The 13,098-nt window shown below is 38.7% G+C and overlaps 1 protein-coding gene across 1 annotated transcript in view; it reads right to left on the bottom strand.

Annotated features, from left to right (window-relative positions):
- The window catches only part of ADGRA3 (adhesion G protein-coupled receptor A3), a 105,379-nt gene that overhangs the window by 13,048 nt on the left and 79,233 nt on the right, over nt 1-13,098 (bottom strand). The window contains exons 13-15 of the mRNA XM_081303145.1: nt 10,917-11,130; nt 10,498-10,706; nt 916-1,040 (exon numbers count right to left, since the gene is read on the bottom strand). Coding sequence (XP_081159271.1) covers nt 916-1,040; nt 10,498-10,706; nt 10,917-11,130 — 548 coding nt within the window. The remainder of the gene's footprint in view (nt 1-915; nt 1,041-10,497; nt 10,707-10,916; nt 11,131-13,098) is intronic.

A 13,098-nucleotide genomic window follows, 5' to 3' on the forward strand; every position in this document is an offset into this window, starting at 1 on the left:
ACTGTCATACACATACACACAGAGGATCTAAGAAATCATTTAACTCAATAGTTTAACACTTAACTTTATGCATTAAAAAACAAATCCATTTATGCAAACACTGCACCCATTAAAAGCTAAGCGATTCTGCCCAGTAAGAAACATGAGCATTCGCTACTTATGGTGTCTTAAGCTGACTGGATTACCTGGTTGGCTCCCTAGAGATTTCTGCAGTGTGCCAGTGAGTCTTCTTCCTGAACTACTAGGATAAATGCATGGCCCACTGCGTTTCTTCCTGGCCTTTCATAATGAAATGTTGGAGTCTTTCTTTCCCCCACATCAAAATCTCCTTTTGTTTCTTAACTAAATGTCAAGAAATGCCATATATGTCCAGCTTAAATAGGAAAATATGTTCCAGCAAAACCTTTTGTAAAGTGAATTTTTAGCTTCACAAATCCTTTTAGTTCATTATTTCAACCATAAAATAGAAGTTTCTGTAGTTTTCTCTCCAATTAACAAAAACTGTATCCCATGTTTAAATGCCACAAACTTTCCTAAAAATGCCACCTATTTAAAAAAAAAAAAATCACAACAGGCAAAAAGCCATCAAATACAAGTGGTGACCGACAGAGTCCACCACCTAAAGATACATGTACAGGTACCTCTATAGGTAACCGCGCCCACCCCAGGCTCCAACACATACCCGCATGTCCTTTTCTAGGCACAAGCACAGCAAACTGACTGGATGCTATGAAGGTGAACTTACCATTCCATGACTCATTCTTCATGTCTTCAATGGCATGAAATGAAAAAGGCCCCCATGAATTTTACAGTAAGCATCGGGACTTGGGAAGGACCACATGGTGTTCAAATTAAGCAGAAACAAGTCCTCCAAAGCAAAGTCCACGGATCAAAATAGGTAAGAGCATCTCTTACCTATGATGGTGCACGTAGCTGACCATGACGGCCAAGAGACACAAGAGGAGGATGATGGCAGTGGTGTAAACCACAGGATGCAAGAGACTGGCTGCCTGGGTGTACAGCTCGGATCCTGTCAAGTCCTGAGGGGAAAAGCAGAGAATCATTCGAGTGGCTCTTTCATGGACATTTAACCATGGGGACTTTCCCGAGGGACTGAGAAGGTTCAACACACACTTTGGCCCGTGCATCTCTGTGGTATGCAAGGCCTGATGTCTCCTGCTACCATCTTCACACGTGTCTGCCTTCCCCAGTTCCACTGTGAGCTACCTGTGGCATACACCTGTTTGACCCAGGCCGTCTACCTCTTCAGTGTGAACTCCGCTCCGCCATGAGGGTAATGGACAGAGAAGTGCAGCTCACATGCAGGTGACTCAGAAGGGTAACCAGACTTCACTCTCTTTAATGCCCACTCAGCCACCTGCCACTCTGCAGATTCACAAGCTGAGAAAGCACAACAAAGACCAGCCTTCACAGTCAGCAAAGCCCAAATTGATCGCTGTAACTACTGGAAGTCAAGTCAACCTCATGATCCACAATACGAAGAGACTCGACGTGGTGAAAGGGACTACAGACAAGACGGAAAGACGTGGTTCCTGCCCCTGCAGAGCTCAAAGCCACAGGGGAGACAGACAATCAGATCCTGACGGTGTGTGATGGAGATGTAAGTACAGATATAGGAGCAGAGAAGAGCCCTGTAAGAGTTCCCCCCAAAAAAGGTAACAGTGAGTCACTTACACAGTGTTTACCATAATCCAGATGCTGACTATGTCCATCGCTCTACAGAGTAACCTTATGGGGTAGGTTTATCGTTAGTCCCATTTTATACCTTGGAAAGCTGAGGCCCAAAGAAGATAAGTGTCAAGAGTATTAGATCCAAAGGAAGATGACTGCCAGTTCTATCCCCAAACCCAATGGTGACATTGACTTGCTAAAATGAAAATGACAAGATGCCTTAATGCTGCCTTCCTTACTGGGAAGATATCCCCCCTCTGGCTGTGTGCTATGGTTTGGGTTTGGAATATCCCTGAAAAAACCTCATGTGTTGAAAGCCCAGCCCCCAAGCTGACAAGATTCAGAGGTGGGGCTTTTAGGAAATGACTGAATCAGGAGGATTACACTCTCATCAGTGGATTAGTCCATTTGATAGATTAATAATTCGAATGGACTATTCAGGGGTAAGTGTAGACAGGTGGTGTGTGGTTGGAGGAAGCAGGTCACTGTGGATGTACCCTGGACCATATCTGCCCCTGGTCCCTTCCTGCCTCTCCCTGTTTCCCAGCTACCAAATACTGAGCGGTTTTCCTCCACCACGCCCTTCCACCAAGATGTTCTGCCTTACCTCAGGCTCAGATCAATGGAGCCAGCCAACCATGGACCCACAGCTCCAAAGCTCTGAATCTGTGAGCCAAACCAGCCTTTTCCTCCTCTAAGTTGTTCTTGTCAGGTATTTTGGTCACGGTGATAAAAACCTGACTACTGCCCAGTGGGAAAACTGGGTTACAGAAGTGAAAGCTACAGACTCCGCAAACCCCTTCACTCCACTCTCCTGCACTGACTCCTAGAGCTAACAATCATGGCTGGATGTGGGGAGAGGTTCCTAAAGATGTATCTGCAGTGAAGAAGCACTTGACATAATATCTAAGAAAAGCTAGATGAAAAGGAAGGGAACAGGGGAAGAAGCCACCAATAGAGTAGGGAGTGAGTGGATGAATTTCCCAGGGAAGAAATGGAGCTGATGATACAAAATTACACATGGACAAAGACCCTATCGGAACACCCTAACAAACCCCTCACTGAAACAAAAGATGAAGAGTTAATGACAAAACACTGACAGAAATCCCAGTTAATGGGCAACCAGAACACAGGAAATGAAATTCGAACCTGTATGTGTTCCTACACCCTAAAAAGTCTCAGCTGCAACCTACTTATTCACTCAACTCAATGAGCACCTACCATGCCAGCCACCGTGACACGCAGAGGCAAAACAGTCTCAGAGGACTGACAGTGTGGACTAAGCACACAAAAGGAAAAACACCAGAGAAAGCCTATCACAAACAATTCCAAACCACCTGCCCTGGGAGGCACCCACAGTATCTGTCCACACATGTGGCCTCAAAGCATTCACAATCTGTTAACAGTCAGAATATAAAGAGTAGGAAGATTTTTTTTTTTAGAGTTGGGACAATAAAAACCAGTTAGATGCTATTAAGAGTAGACATGTTTCCCCTCAATTTCTCTGAAAAACTACCATGCCACTGTAGAATAACTGAGGATAAACTTGCAATATCTAGGATTTAGCCTACAGACTCTTTTCACGCTCTGCCTGCTTTAGATTTCTGGAGGAAATGTCCAACAACACACTGCCACTGGATACCTATAGGATCTGGGGACATTGCTTCATTGTAAAATGCAGACACGCCAATCATCTTGCAGGGCCTGGGAGGGGGCAGAAGGAGGGCATGTAAAGATGCCTTCCACAGTCTTTGGTAGAGGGTAACAAAACATGAGAAGGAAGATATTAGCTAATAAACAGGAGACAGTGTTGATTTAATTCCCAAGATTCACTGTATACACTACTCAAGTTTAAGAGACTCAAGTTTGGTATTTTTCAAAAGCTAAATGCATGTGACATACAAAGAGAAAGAGACTGGATCTTAAAACAGAATGCAAAAGTGCTTAAAAGACCAAGGAAAAACTAAAGGAAGGCAGAAGTAAGCACCTCTGTGCTGAGTCACAGAAGACACCGCTCCCATGGGCACATTTTGAGCTGCCTAAATGCAAAGAGAGCACCTGCCAAAACAGGCCTAAGGAGACAAAATATGAAGGGCCAGCTATTTTAGGCTTTGCACACCAAGGGGCAAACTGAAGCTATCACACAGACACTCATTAACTATTCACAATGTAACTGTGAGAACACCAAAACTTAACAGACACTTCTCAAAAGTAAGAAATACAAATGGCCAACAAATACATGAAAAAATGTTCAACATCATTAGCCATTAGGAAAATGTAAATCAAAACTATACCAAGATTTCATCTCATATCAATCAGAATGACAGTCATCAAGAATACAAATAATAATTCTTGAGAGAATATGGAGAAAAAAAGAACACATTTTATAATGTCCACGGGGCTGTAAATTAGTACAACCACTACGGAAATCAGTATGGAGGTTCCTCAAAAGACTAGGTATAGAACCACCAGATGACACAGCTATATCTCTTTCTCAGTATTTATCCTGAAGAATTAAAGTCATCTTACTACTGTAATGCATACATATCCATGTTTCTAGCAGTACAAATCACAATAGCCAAACTATGGAGCCAGTTTAGGTATCCATCAATGAATGAATGGTTAAAGAAAATATATACACAATGGAGTTTATTCAGCAATTAAAAAAAAAAAAAATATGGCATTTGTAGGAAAATGGATGGAACTAGAGGCCATTATGTTAAGCAAAATTAAGTCAAACTCAGAAGGTTATGAGTTGTATGTTTGCTCTCATATGCAGAAACCAGAGAGGATAAATGGAAAACAAAGGTGGGGATCTCCTAAAAATCCAAAGGAGGTCATTAAAGGAGAGGGACTAAAGGGTGGAAGTAGGGGAGGGAGGGGGGAAGTACTGGAGAGTGATATTGGTCAAATTATACTGTTATACTGTATGCACATACGAATACAAAACAACAAACACCATCATTATGTACAAGTGTAATGCACCAATAAAGAAAAAGGATGGAGGGTGGGGAGAAAAACTTAAGAACCAATCTTTGCTTTTCAGCCTTAAAGAGAAAGGGAAAAAAAGAAAAAGTGTACACACACACACACACACACACACACACACACACAGAACCTGGCTGGATTGAACAATAGGACAAAATATAAGACTCCTTCAGACAGCTGAGGAAATTGGGAAATTGTGATATCAAACAAGTTAGAGATCTACAGGGAGAGATAAAGCAGAAATCTGAGTCAAATTATTTTTAATTATAGTAATAAAAAACATAGGTTTCATAATCATAAAAAACTACTAAATACACTATTTTAAAATGACACTAAGAGAATATTAGAAGAAAAGTAAAACCATAGTTTGCATTGGCAACATGGCAATTAGTGAGACAAAAGTCCCTGCCCCAAATGCTCACGTGAAGGCAGCCTGTGACTATCAGTGCTCTTGGTCACACTTCTATAGGGTACAAAATTAAAGGAGAAAATAAGCAGGAAGTGAAAACAAACGATGCACACAGAAGTTAACTTTATCGATGCAGAGAAAACCAAAATGGCCTCGAGTGTGGGAAGTCACAAAGACCAGAATTACTAAGGCCCCAAAAGAAGGGGAGGAGAGTACATGACAGACAGAGCAGTGAGTGGTCCTTACAAGAGGTTCTTCAAGCCCAAGGATTGCTAAATATAAAACTGATGGAAGTATTTAATAATTCATTATCATCATACCAATAACAAGAATAATTAAAATCAGGAATTAAATTTGCCAGGGTCGAACAAGAGGGTGCAATCCAAAGAAAACATCTCAAGGCACCTCAGTGTGTTAGAAACAGCAACCTATAACGAGACCTGAACAACACGATTAAATAAAAAGTAGATCTAAAATCAGAAGTATTAAAAAGATCAAAACACAAAACAGACCATGACTTGTATGCTTCTTTTTCATTTCCTTTTCAAGAACAAAGAATAATTTTCAGATTGTTTTCCTCCTTGCCTCATACAACACACAAAATCAGTTGCAATACAACTATAGATCTAAATGTGAAAGGTTAAATACCCCAGAACTCCTTGAAGAAAACAAAGGAGAGATCCTCATGACTGTGGGACAGGCTAAGATTTCTTAATTGGGACAGTAAAAAAAAACTACTACCACTACTAATACAAAACAAAACAAAACAAAAAAACCCAAACTAAGAAATTAGACTTCAGAAAAATTAAGAAACTGTTCATTAAAAGACTATTAAGAGAGAGAGGGCATGTCTGCAATGCTTAATCCAGCAGAGGAGACCTTACACTCAGAACCCACATCAAGAATTCCTCCAAAACTCCAATTAAAAGTCAGCAAGCCTTTGCAGAAGCTTCACCAAGAAGGAAACCTCTCCAGTCACCAGAGATACAAATCAGAGTTACAATGACATCACCACCACCAAAAAACACTGAAATTAAAGACAATACCAATAATCTGTGAAAAGGTAGAGCAATTGCAACATTCATTGCTGCCACTGGTATAAACCAACAGGACCACTCAGTCCTACTGCCATCAGGTGGCACTAGCTACTAAAGCCGAACACATGGAGAGTCATTCCACTCCACTAAAAGACATGTATGTGAATAATCAGGGAATGTGATATGTATGTGATAACCAAATGTTCACTGGCAATAAAATGGAAAAACTGGTATATTCATTCAATGAACTACTACCTAGCAATGGAAGAGAATAAACTGCTACTACATGCAAAGACAAAGATAAATCCCATTGTTGTCATAAGACAAACAGAGGACAAGCTGTAGCTCCAATTATATGAAGGATAAGAACATGGAATATATTTGCTCGTAAGTTTTAGCCAGACACCAGAGGGTAGGCACCTCTTGAGATGATGGTAGGAACTGAATGCAAAGAGACACAGGGCCTACTGAGTGCTCAGGTACAAACCTTGATGCCGGTAGTGGCTAAATGTGTGCATTGCATGTAAATCTGTCACTAATCCATACGCTTAAGATCAGTGTGCTTTACTTCAATTTGGAAAAAAAAGCAAAAGGAATAAAGAGTTGGCCCCTTCAATGATTAATTTCACTGTGGAGAGATTTATCCTGCAGATATCCTATTTAATATGTAAAATGGTATCACACAAGCAAACACAGAGAAATATCTGAAGTAAATTATGGGACAAATTGGGCTGGGGATGTGGCTCAAGCCGTAGCACGCTCACCTGGCATGCGTGGGGCACTGGGTTCAATCTTCAACACCACATAAAAATAAAAATTAAAAATAAAGATATTGTGTCCACCTAAAAAAAACTATAAAATAATGTTTTAAAAAATTATGGGACAAATTAATATCAGAGGTAAAAAAAAATGAGGAAACTCTTTTATAATGACATGAGATTTGAGAAATGATATTTAGCAAAGGGTTTAGAAACACAGATTCTGGAACCAGAAGGAGTTCAAATGCTTATTTTAACACAAACTAGCTTTGCAGACATGCAAAGGGGTATAAACTAATAGGACCATTTGGTTACCCTACTTTCTGTTCAGTATTTTTTCTTAACCTCTCGGTGCCTCAGTCTACACACTTGCAAACTGTGGTAATTACTACATAGGATTCACTGCAGTGAATGCCATTCTTGAAGAAGTTGTTTTGAGGACCAAATAAATTAATGCATACAAAGATATCACCTGATTCGTTAAGTGGTTAATGAAGATGAACTACCACCTCCATTATCAACCTTTAGATAAACTTATGATATATAGTTCTGCCAGGCGCAGTGGTACATGCCTGTAATCTCAGTGGCTTGAGAGGCTGAGGCAAGAGGATTGAAACTTCAAGGTCAGCCTCAGCAACTTAGCAATGCCCTGTGAAACTTGGTGGACCCTATCTCAAAATTAAAAAAAAAAAAAAAAAAAGACTGGAGATGTAGTTCAGTGGTAAAGCACCCTTGGGTTAAAATATCCACTACAAAAAAAAAAAAAAAAAGATATATAGCTCCATGGAAAAAAGTGTATACAGCAGAGCACTATTATTACAAAATTTTCACTGAAGAATAATGTAGGTAGCATGCATCTTTTGGGAGAAAATGGGAGCTCCACGGTACTTCATGATACTGGGCTTGCCAAGCATGTGTAAGACTGTAGGCTAAATCTCCCACACTAAACAATTTAAACAAAAACATTACTAGCACCCATGCTTGATTATAGAGTAAACGAAACAGAAGTTTGCTTTCGTTCAGCATGTTTCATATAAACAAACTAAAAGCATCATAAGACAGAGGAAAATGAATGACTACTCTCAAGTTGGTTGTATCTGGCTGAACAGTAACAAGAGGTAAACCAAGACACGGGGATTATTGTATCTTCACTGCTATTACTGGTCAGGGTGTTAAGTCCTACACAGCTTGACTGCAATCATTACCCTACTTTCTGTTCAGCATTTCTTTTCCTGACTGATCCCAGAGCCTGTGGATCTTCTTGCTCAGAAAGGTAACTTCTGATCACATCAGTCAAACAACCCCAGTTTCCACTTAACTTTTTCCTTTGGCTCTCACTTAGAGGAGCTATCTTGACTATCTGTGTCTATTCTAGATTTATGAGCAAACATATTCCTTATATCTGATTTTCTTGCTCTCAAATCAGATCAGGAAAAGTCATATGGACTATCTCCCAAGATAGGGATTTAGACTTCTACATAAAAAGATACATTTAAGATAGTATTCAAGAAATACAGAATTTTATTATTTAAAAAGTTTAGAAGAAAAAAAGATTATTTCCTACTTTTTTTTTAAATATTTATTTATTTATTAGTTATTGGCGGACACAACATCTTTGTTTGTATGTGGTGCTGAGGATCGAACCCGGGCCGCACGCATTCCAGGCGGGCGCACCACCGCTTGAGCCACATCCCCAGCCCAATATTTCCTACTTTTTAAGTAATTATTTTTGAAAATAACTTTAATTACTTTAAATGGGTTATAATTTCACTAACTTTGCCTCCATATTTAACTAGCACCTCTAAAATTCCCATACACTCACTAACTTTATTATAACTGTCAACAATTTCAGATGCACTTCACTTTTCTGCCTCTAGGTGGCACAGTTACCTCTAAGAAAAGGAAGAGGATATTTGAAAACAGAAAAAATCTTAGTACTGTATTTTAGCTTTAAATAATTGTCTTACATTTTAAAAGATTAAAAGTCTGAAAGATAAAAGAATAACTTATTCCTTCTAGAAAAGGATTATATTAATTTAAATAATTGAGAAGAACAGCTAGGAAGTTCAAAAATAGATGCTTTAAACTGGTATTAGATTAAATAAAAATAAAAGTTTCACATGGTGCAGTAGCAAAGTGAAGCTTAGAAAATGTCCTTTTTTTTTTTTTAATTTTGTATTTCATTTATTTTCCTCAGTTCTTCCTGGTTAACATATACATTTAAGACAAAGTTGTTTCTCCTTCAGTATATCAGAGTTTCAGATTATCTTATACTCTAAACCTGAACTAGAAAGCACTTAATCTGAAAAACTATCTCACCCTTTAACTGATGCTTCATGCTTTAACTTAAAAGGTGCCTACAAAATAATAAAATGTGAACTTACAGAAGCCAGACTTGGTGCAATCAGACATCTTGCACTTGTGAAGAGAATCAGGAACTATCAACACTCACTTTAAGCCCAAGAGGAAGAACCCCTCAAGCAGATCCAGCTGCATCTAACTATGCAGACTCCAGCCACTGCCAACTGGGCACAAGAACGTACACGCTCAAGTACAGTTGTACAAACTCTTCACTGATTGAAAAGATAATCTATCTATTATTCACTTATGCTTGGCTGGTGTGCTGGACAAGGGAGAGGAAGTTGAGAAGCAAAGAAAAAGTATTAAGCAAATTTTAATATAATCCAGGCTGGCTTTAAGATCATTTCTAGTAGAAAATCCTATATTGTTATTTTTAAAAAACAAAAAACTCATAAAACATCACATTTCAAGATTATGGAGTATTGATAAAATACTTTCTAGATTCCAGATTCACAGTTGAAATTAGATAAATATGTAGAAGTCCTCATCCCCTAGGCTAACCTCAAGCCATTTCTGAGAAATGTCTTTCAGACTTGTCAATAATTCCTTCCATTGAACTCTCAACACACTCCACGATGTTAGCATCATATAATAATTACAGCATAAAATAACAACTAGCATGGTTAATTTCATAATTATCTGCTCAGGAATCAGATCCAAATATCTCATTATTAAAAATACCTTCTCCTGTACACTAATATGTTACTTTAACCAAAAAGATTAATAGTTGTTAACTACAGTAAATAATAGCAAACAACATTAGATTGATTGGCATTAAAACTGAAAAGACACTATGTCAATACTGTCGCTTGTAGGTGCAAAACTCAAAGTATCACCATTCTGAATTCAAAAGGAGTTTAATGATGACTGTGTGTAGTGGCATTAGAGAGGCAGAGCAGGAAGCCTTTCTTTCACTGTGTGCATCCTATCCTTGGGCAGAGAAATCATTTTGGTTGACAGAGCTGGACTGCCTACACCCAGGATCTCTCTGGGTTTTGAGAAGGTCAAAGTCTAGCTGAACTCACGATGTTCACTGGAAATTCCAAAGACTATTCCCATACCTTTCATTTGGCAGTAACTACATTTCACTTTAAAATGAGAATTACACCAAACATCACCCCTTACATAATTAAAGAAAGCAATTTATGTTAAAAATTAAAAAAAAAAAAAACAACCTTTGTTTAGGCTTAATTATGCGCAGGAAGAAATTAGAATACTTAGTATTTATGCATAAAGTTAACAACTGCCATACCATTAAAACTGCGTAGTTACTGAGGGAGTAGCACTGAATTGTAGTGATATTTTCATCTGAGTAGAGTATACGGCACCCATCTGACTTCCAGCCTCCTTGTCCATTCAGCAAATCAAAATCCCACTGGGCTGCAATGGCATCTGCTCCATGTGCGATGCGACGCAGTGTCACATTAACAGGGACGTGGTGGGTATCTACATTCACACCATCTGGAGAAAATGGGAAATAACAATATTTTTTAAACAAACTTCATAAAGAACTAAATGTCAGTGTATACACTAATGGGTACTCTGCAAGATCTTTCTTTCGCTAGTGACTCATTAAAATGAGAAGGAACGAAAATAAGCAGTTTTTAGGAACAATGAACAATAAAGCCACACTGTCCAGTGAGCACAAGGTAGCATATGCCACATACGAACCTATCTTGGTGAGAATCACAGGGGTGACCACTGTGCGCCGCTTCCCATCGTCAGCCAAGTTGGTTGAATTTCCAGTGGCTGGAAAGAGCTTCCCATTACGGAATGCAATGAGTTGAAGCTTGTAGAGAGAGTCATCGGGTGATCTAACCTCTCTTTTTGGCTTTGGTGAGAAAAGGGAAGGGGGAAGCTGAATAGAAGCCTCCACAATAGTATTCTGAAGAAAAAAAAAAATACATGAAAAAATAAACAAAAGCAAAAAAAAAAACCAGAAGCGAGGTTTCCATCTTCATATGCAGAAAAGAGATAAAGGTCAGATAGTTAATGAAAGTCTTCTAAATACATGTTGAATGTTTTTTAAAGTTGTATATCCAAAATCTCATAGTTACAACAACTGATAAGCTAAGCAAACCAAGGCAGCCCAGACCAAAAGAGCATAAAACACAGAGAAATTCAAACTCCATGTTAAAGAGTTTAAGAAGTAAACAAGGGAATCATTTCAAATTACAAAGTTAATTTTCCCACAAGAGCACACATTGCTGAAGCAGAGAGCATTAAAACAGACCGAGGACCTCAGAGCCACTCCTCATGGCAATTTTGCCATGTCTGGCAAAGTACAGTAAAAACTAAGGACAAGGTTGTGCACCCTGAACGTGAGTATAGCTAATGTAGGCTTACGGAACTTAAGGCGGCTTATGCCAGACTCAACCACTCAAACAACAAAAGAATGACATTTTACAAACATAAGTTTAAATTCAGCAAACTCTTCTTACAGCACCCCTTTTCTTGACTCTAAGAACATACTTGGAAAAACAAAGTAACGGATAAAAACAACTGAAGATGCTGACTGATTATGGAATGTTTTTCTGATTTCTTTACTGGAGATTTTAAACTATTCAGCATTCAATATAAAAAGCCCAGACACCAAAGAGGCTAGCAATTAACTATCTTTTTAAAAATTCTCTATTTTAAAAATTTACTACCAAGTCTTTCTCCTGGCCACTGATCTCCCTCCCTCCAAACCAATGCTCAAAGCACCAACAGGATTTCCAGTTTAAACAGCACCTTGGCCTGCAAAGTCACCATGCACTGCTCCCAAATCCCAAGTATGGCAAACAATGTGACCCAGACCTGCTGCTCAGACTCATCTCCTACCAATCTTCCAGCACACTGGTAACCCAACCACAAAATTCTCCATTCAGAGCTCCCCTCTGCTCCCTGACTCTACTGGGCATGAACGAAATGCTCTCCTGTTCTGACAAACTCTTGAGTTTATCTGGTTTGATTTTTAGCAAGGTTAATTCTTGCTTAAGGGAGATGGGCGGCCAGGATCTACCCAGGACTTTACGTGGGGTCCTTCACACTGGGCTTCTTTGGACGATGAAGCACGTCTTTGCAGGAAGTAGTCGGCTTTTATAGCTGGCTGCACCCTCTCTGGACTTGGAGCATTCTGTGCACATCCGTGTCACAACCAAGTACTGCAGATTCAGTGCGAACTCATTCTCTGCTGCACGAGCCCATCTAGGAGGATTTCTGAGGACAGTAATGCTCATTTCTGGATCCCAACATTAATGCTTCCTGGCATTGGTATCTGACAAAAACAGCTGTTTATGGCATGAACAAAGTCAGGTTTGTTCTTTCAAAAAGGATTCCACTGAGGCAAATGATCGACTACAGAATTATTTTGCAACAACGTCAAGTTGAGCAGATGTCTGAAAGTGTCTGTTGGAGAATATGTCTTATAAGTTTAAATATTATTTTTAAATTTAAATTGCCAAGAAAAATATTTGCCAGAAATATTTTGCCTAAGAAAAAACACAGAGGCTTCTAACAAATACATCCTGATGGAGGAAGAAAGTTTAATTATAAATTCATTTGCTAATCTAGTGAATTTCTATAAAGTATACAAATTTCTCTGAAGTATATAATGGGCATATGAAGAAGAAAAACAGATTAGAAGTTCAAAATCCTAGTAAAATGTTACATAATGCATATTCATTAAAAATTAAGTACTCTAAATCATAAAATAGTTCTACTTGGTAATAAATTCTTAGAATAGACCACAAAATGACTTGAAAACAAAGCATAGTTATTGGAGAAAGAATTAATAATGATAAATTGAAATTATTCTTAAAAAGTAATACCTAGCAGGTTCTAAGAGAAAGCTACAGAAGGAAAACATGAA

This window comes from Spermophilus citellus (assembly GCF_964194105.1).
Source record: "Spermophilus citellus genome assembly, chromosome: 8".
NCBI classification, from domain to species: domain Eukaryota; kingdom Metazoa; phylum Chordata; class Mammalia; order Rodentia; family Sciuridae; genus Spermophilus; species Spermophilus citellus.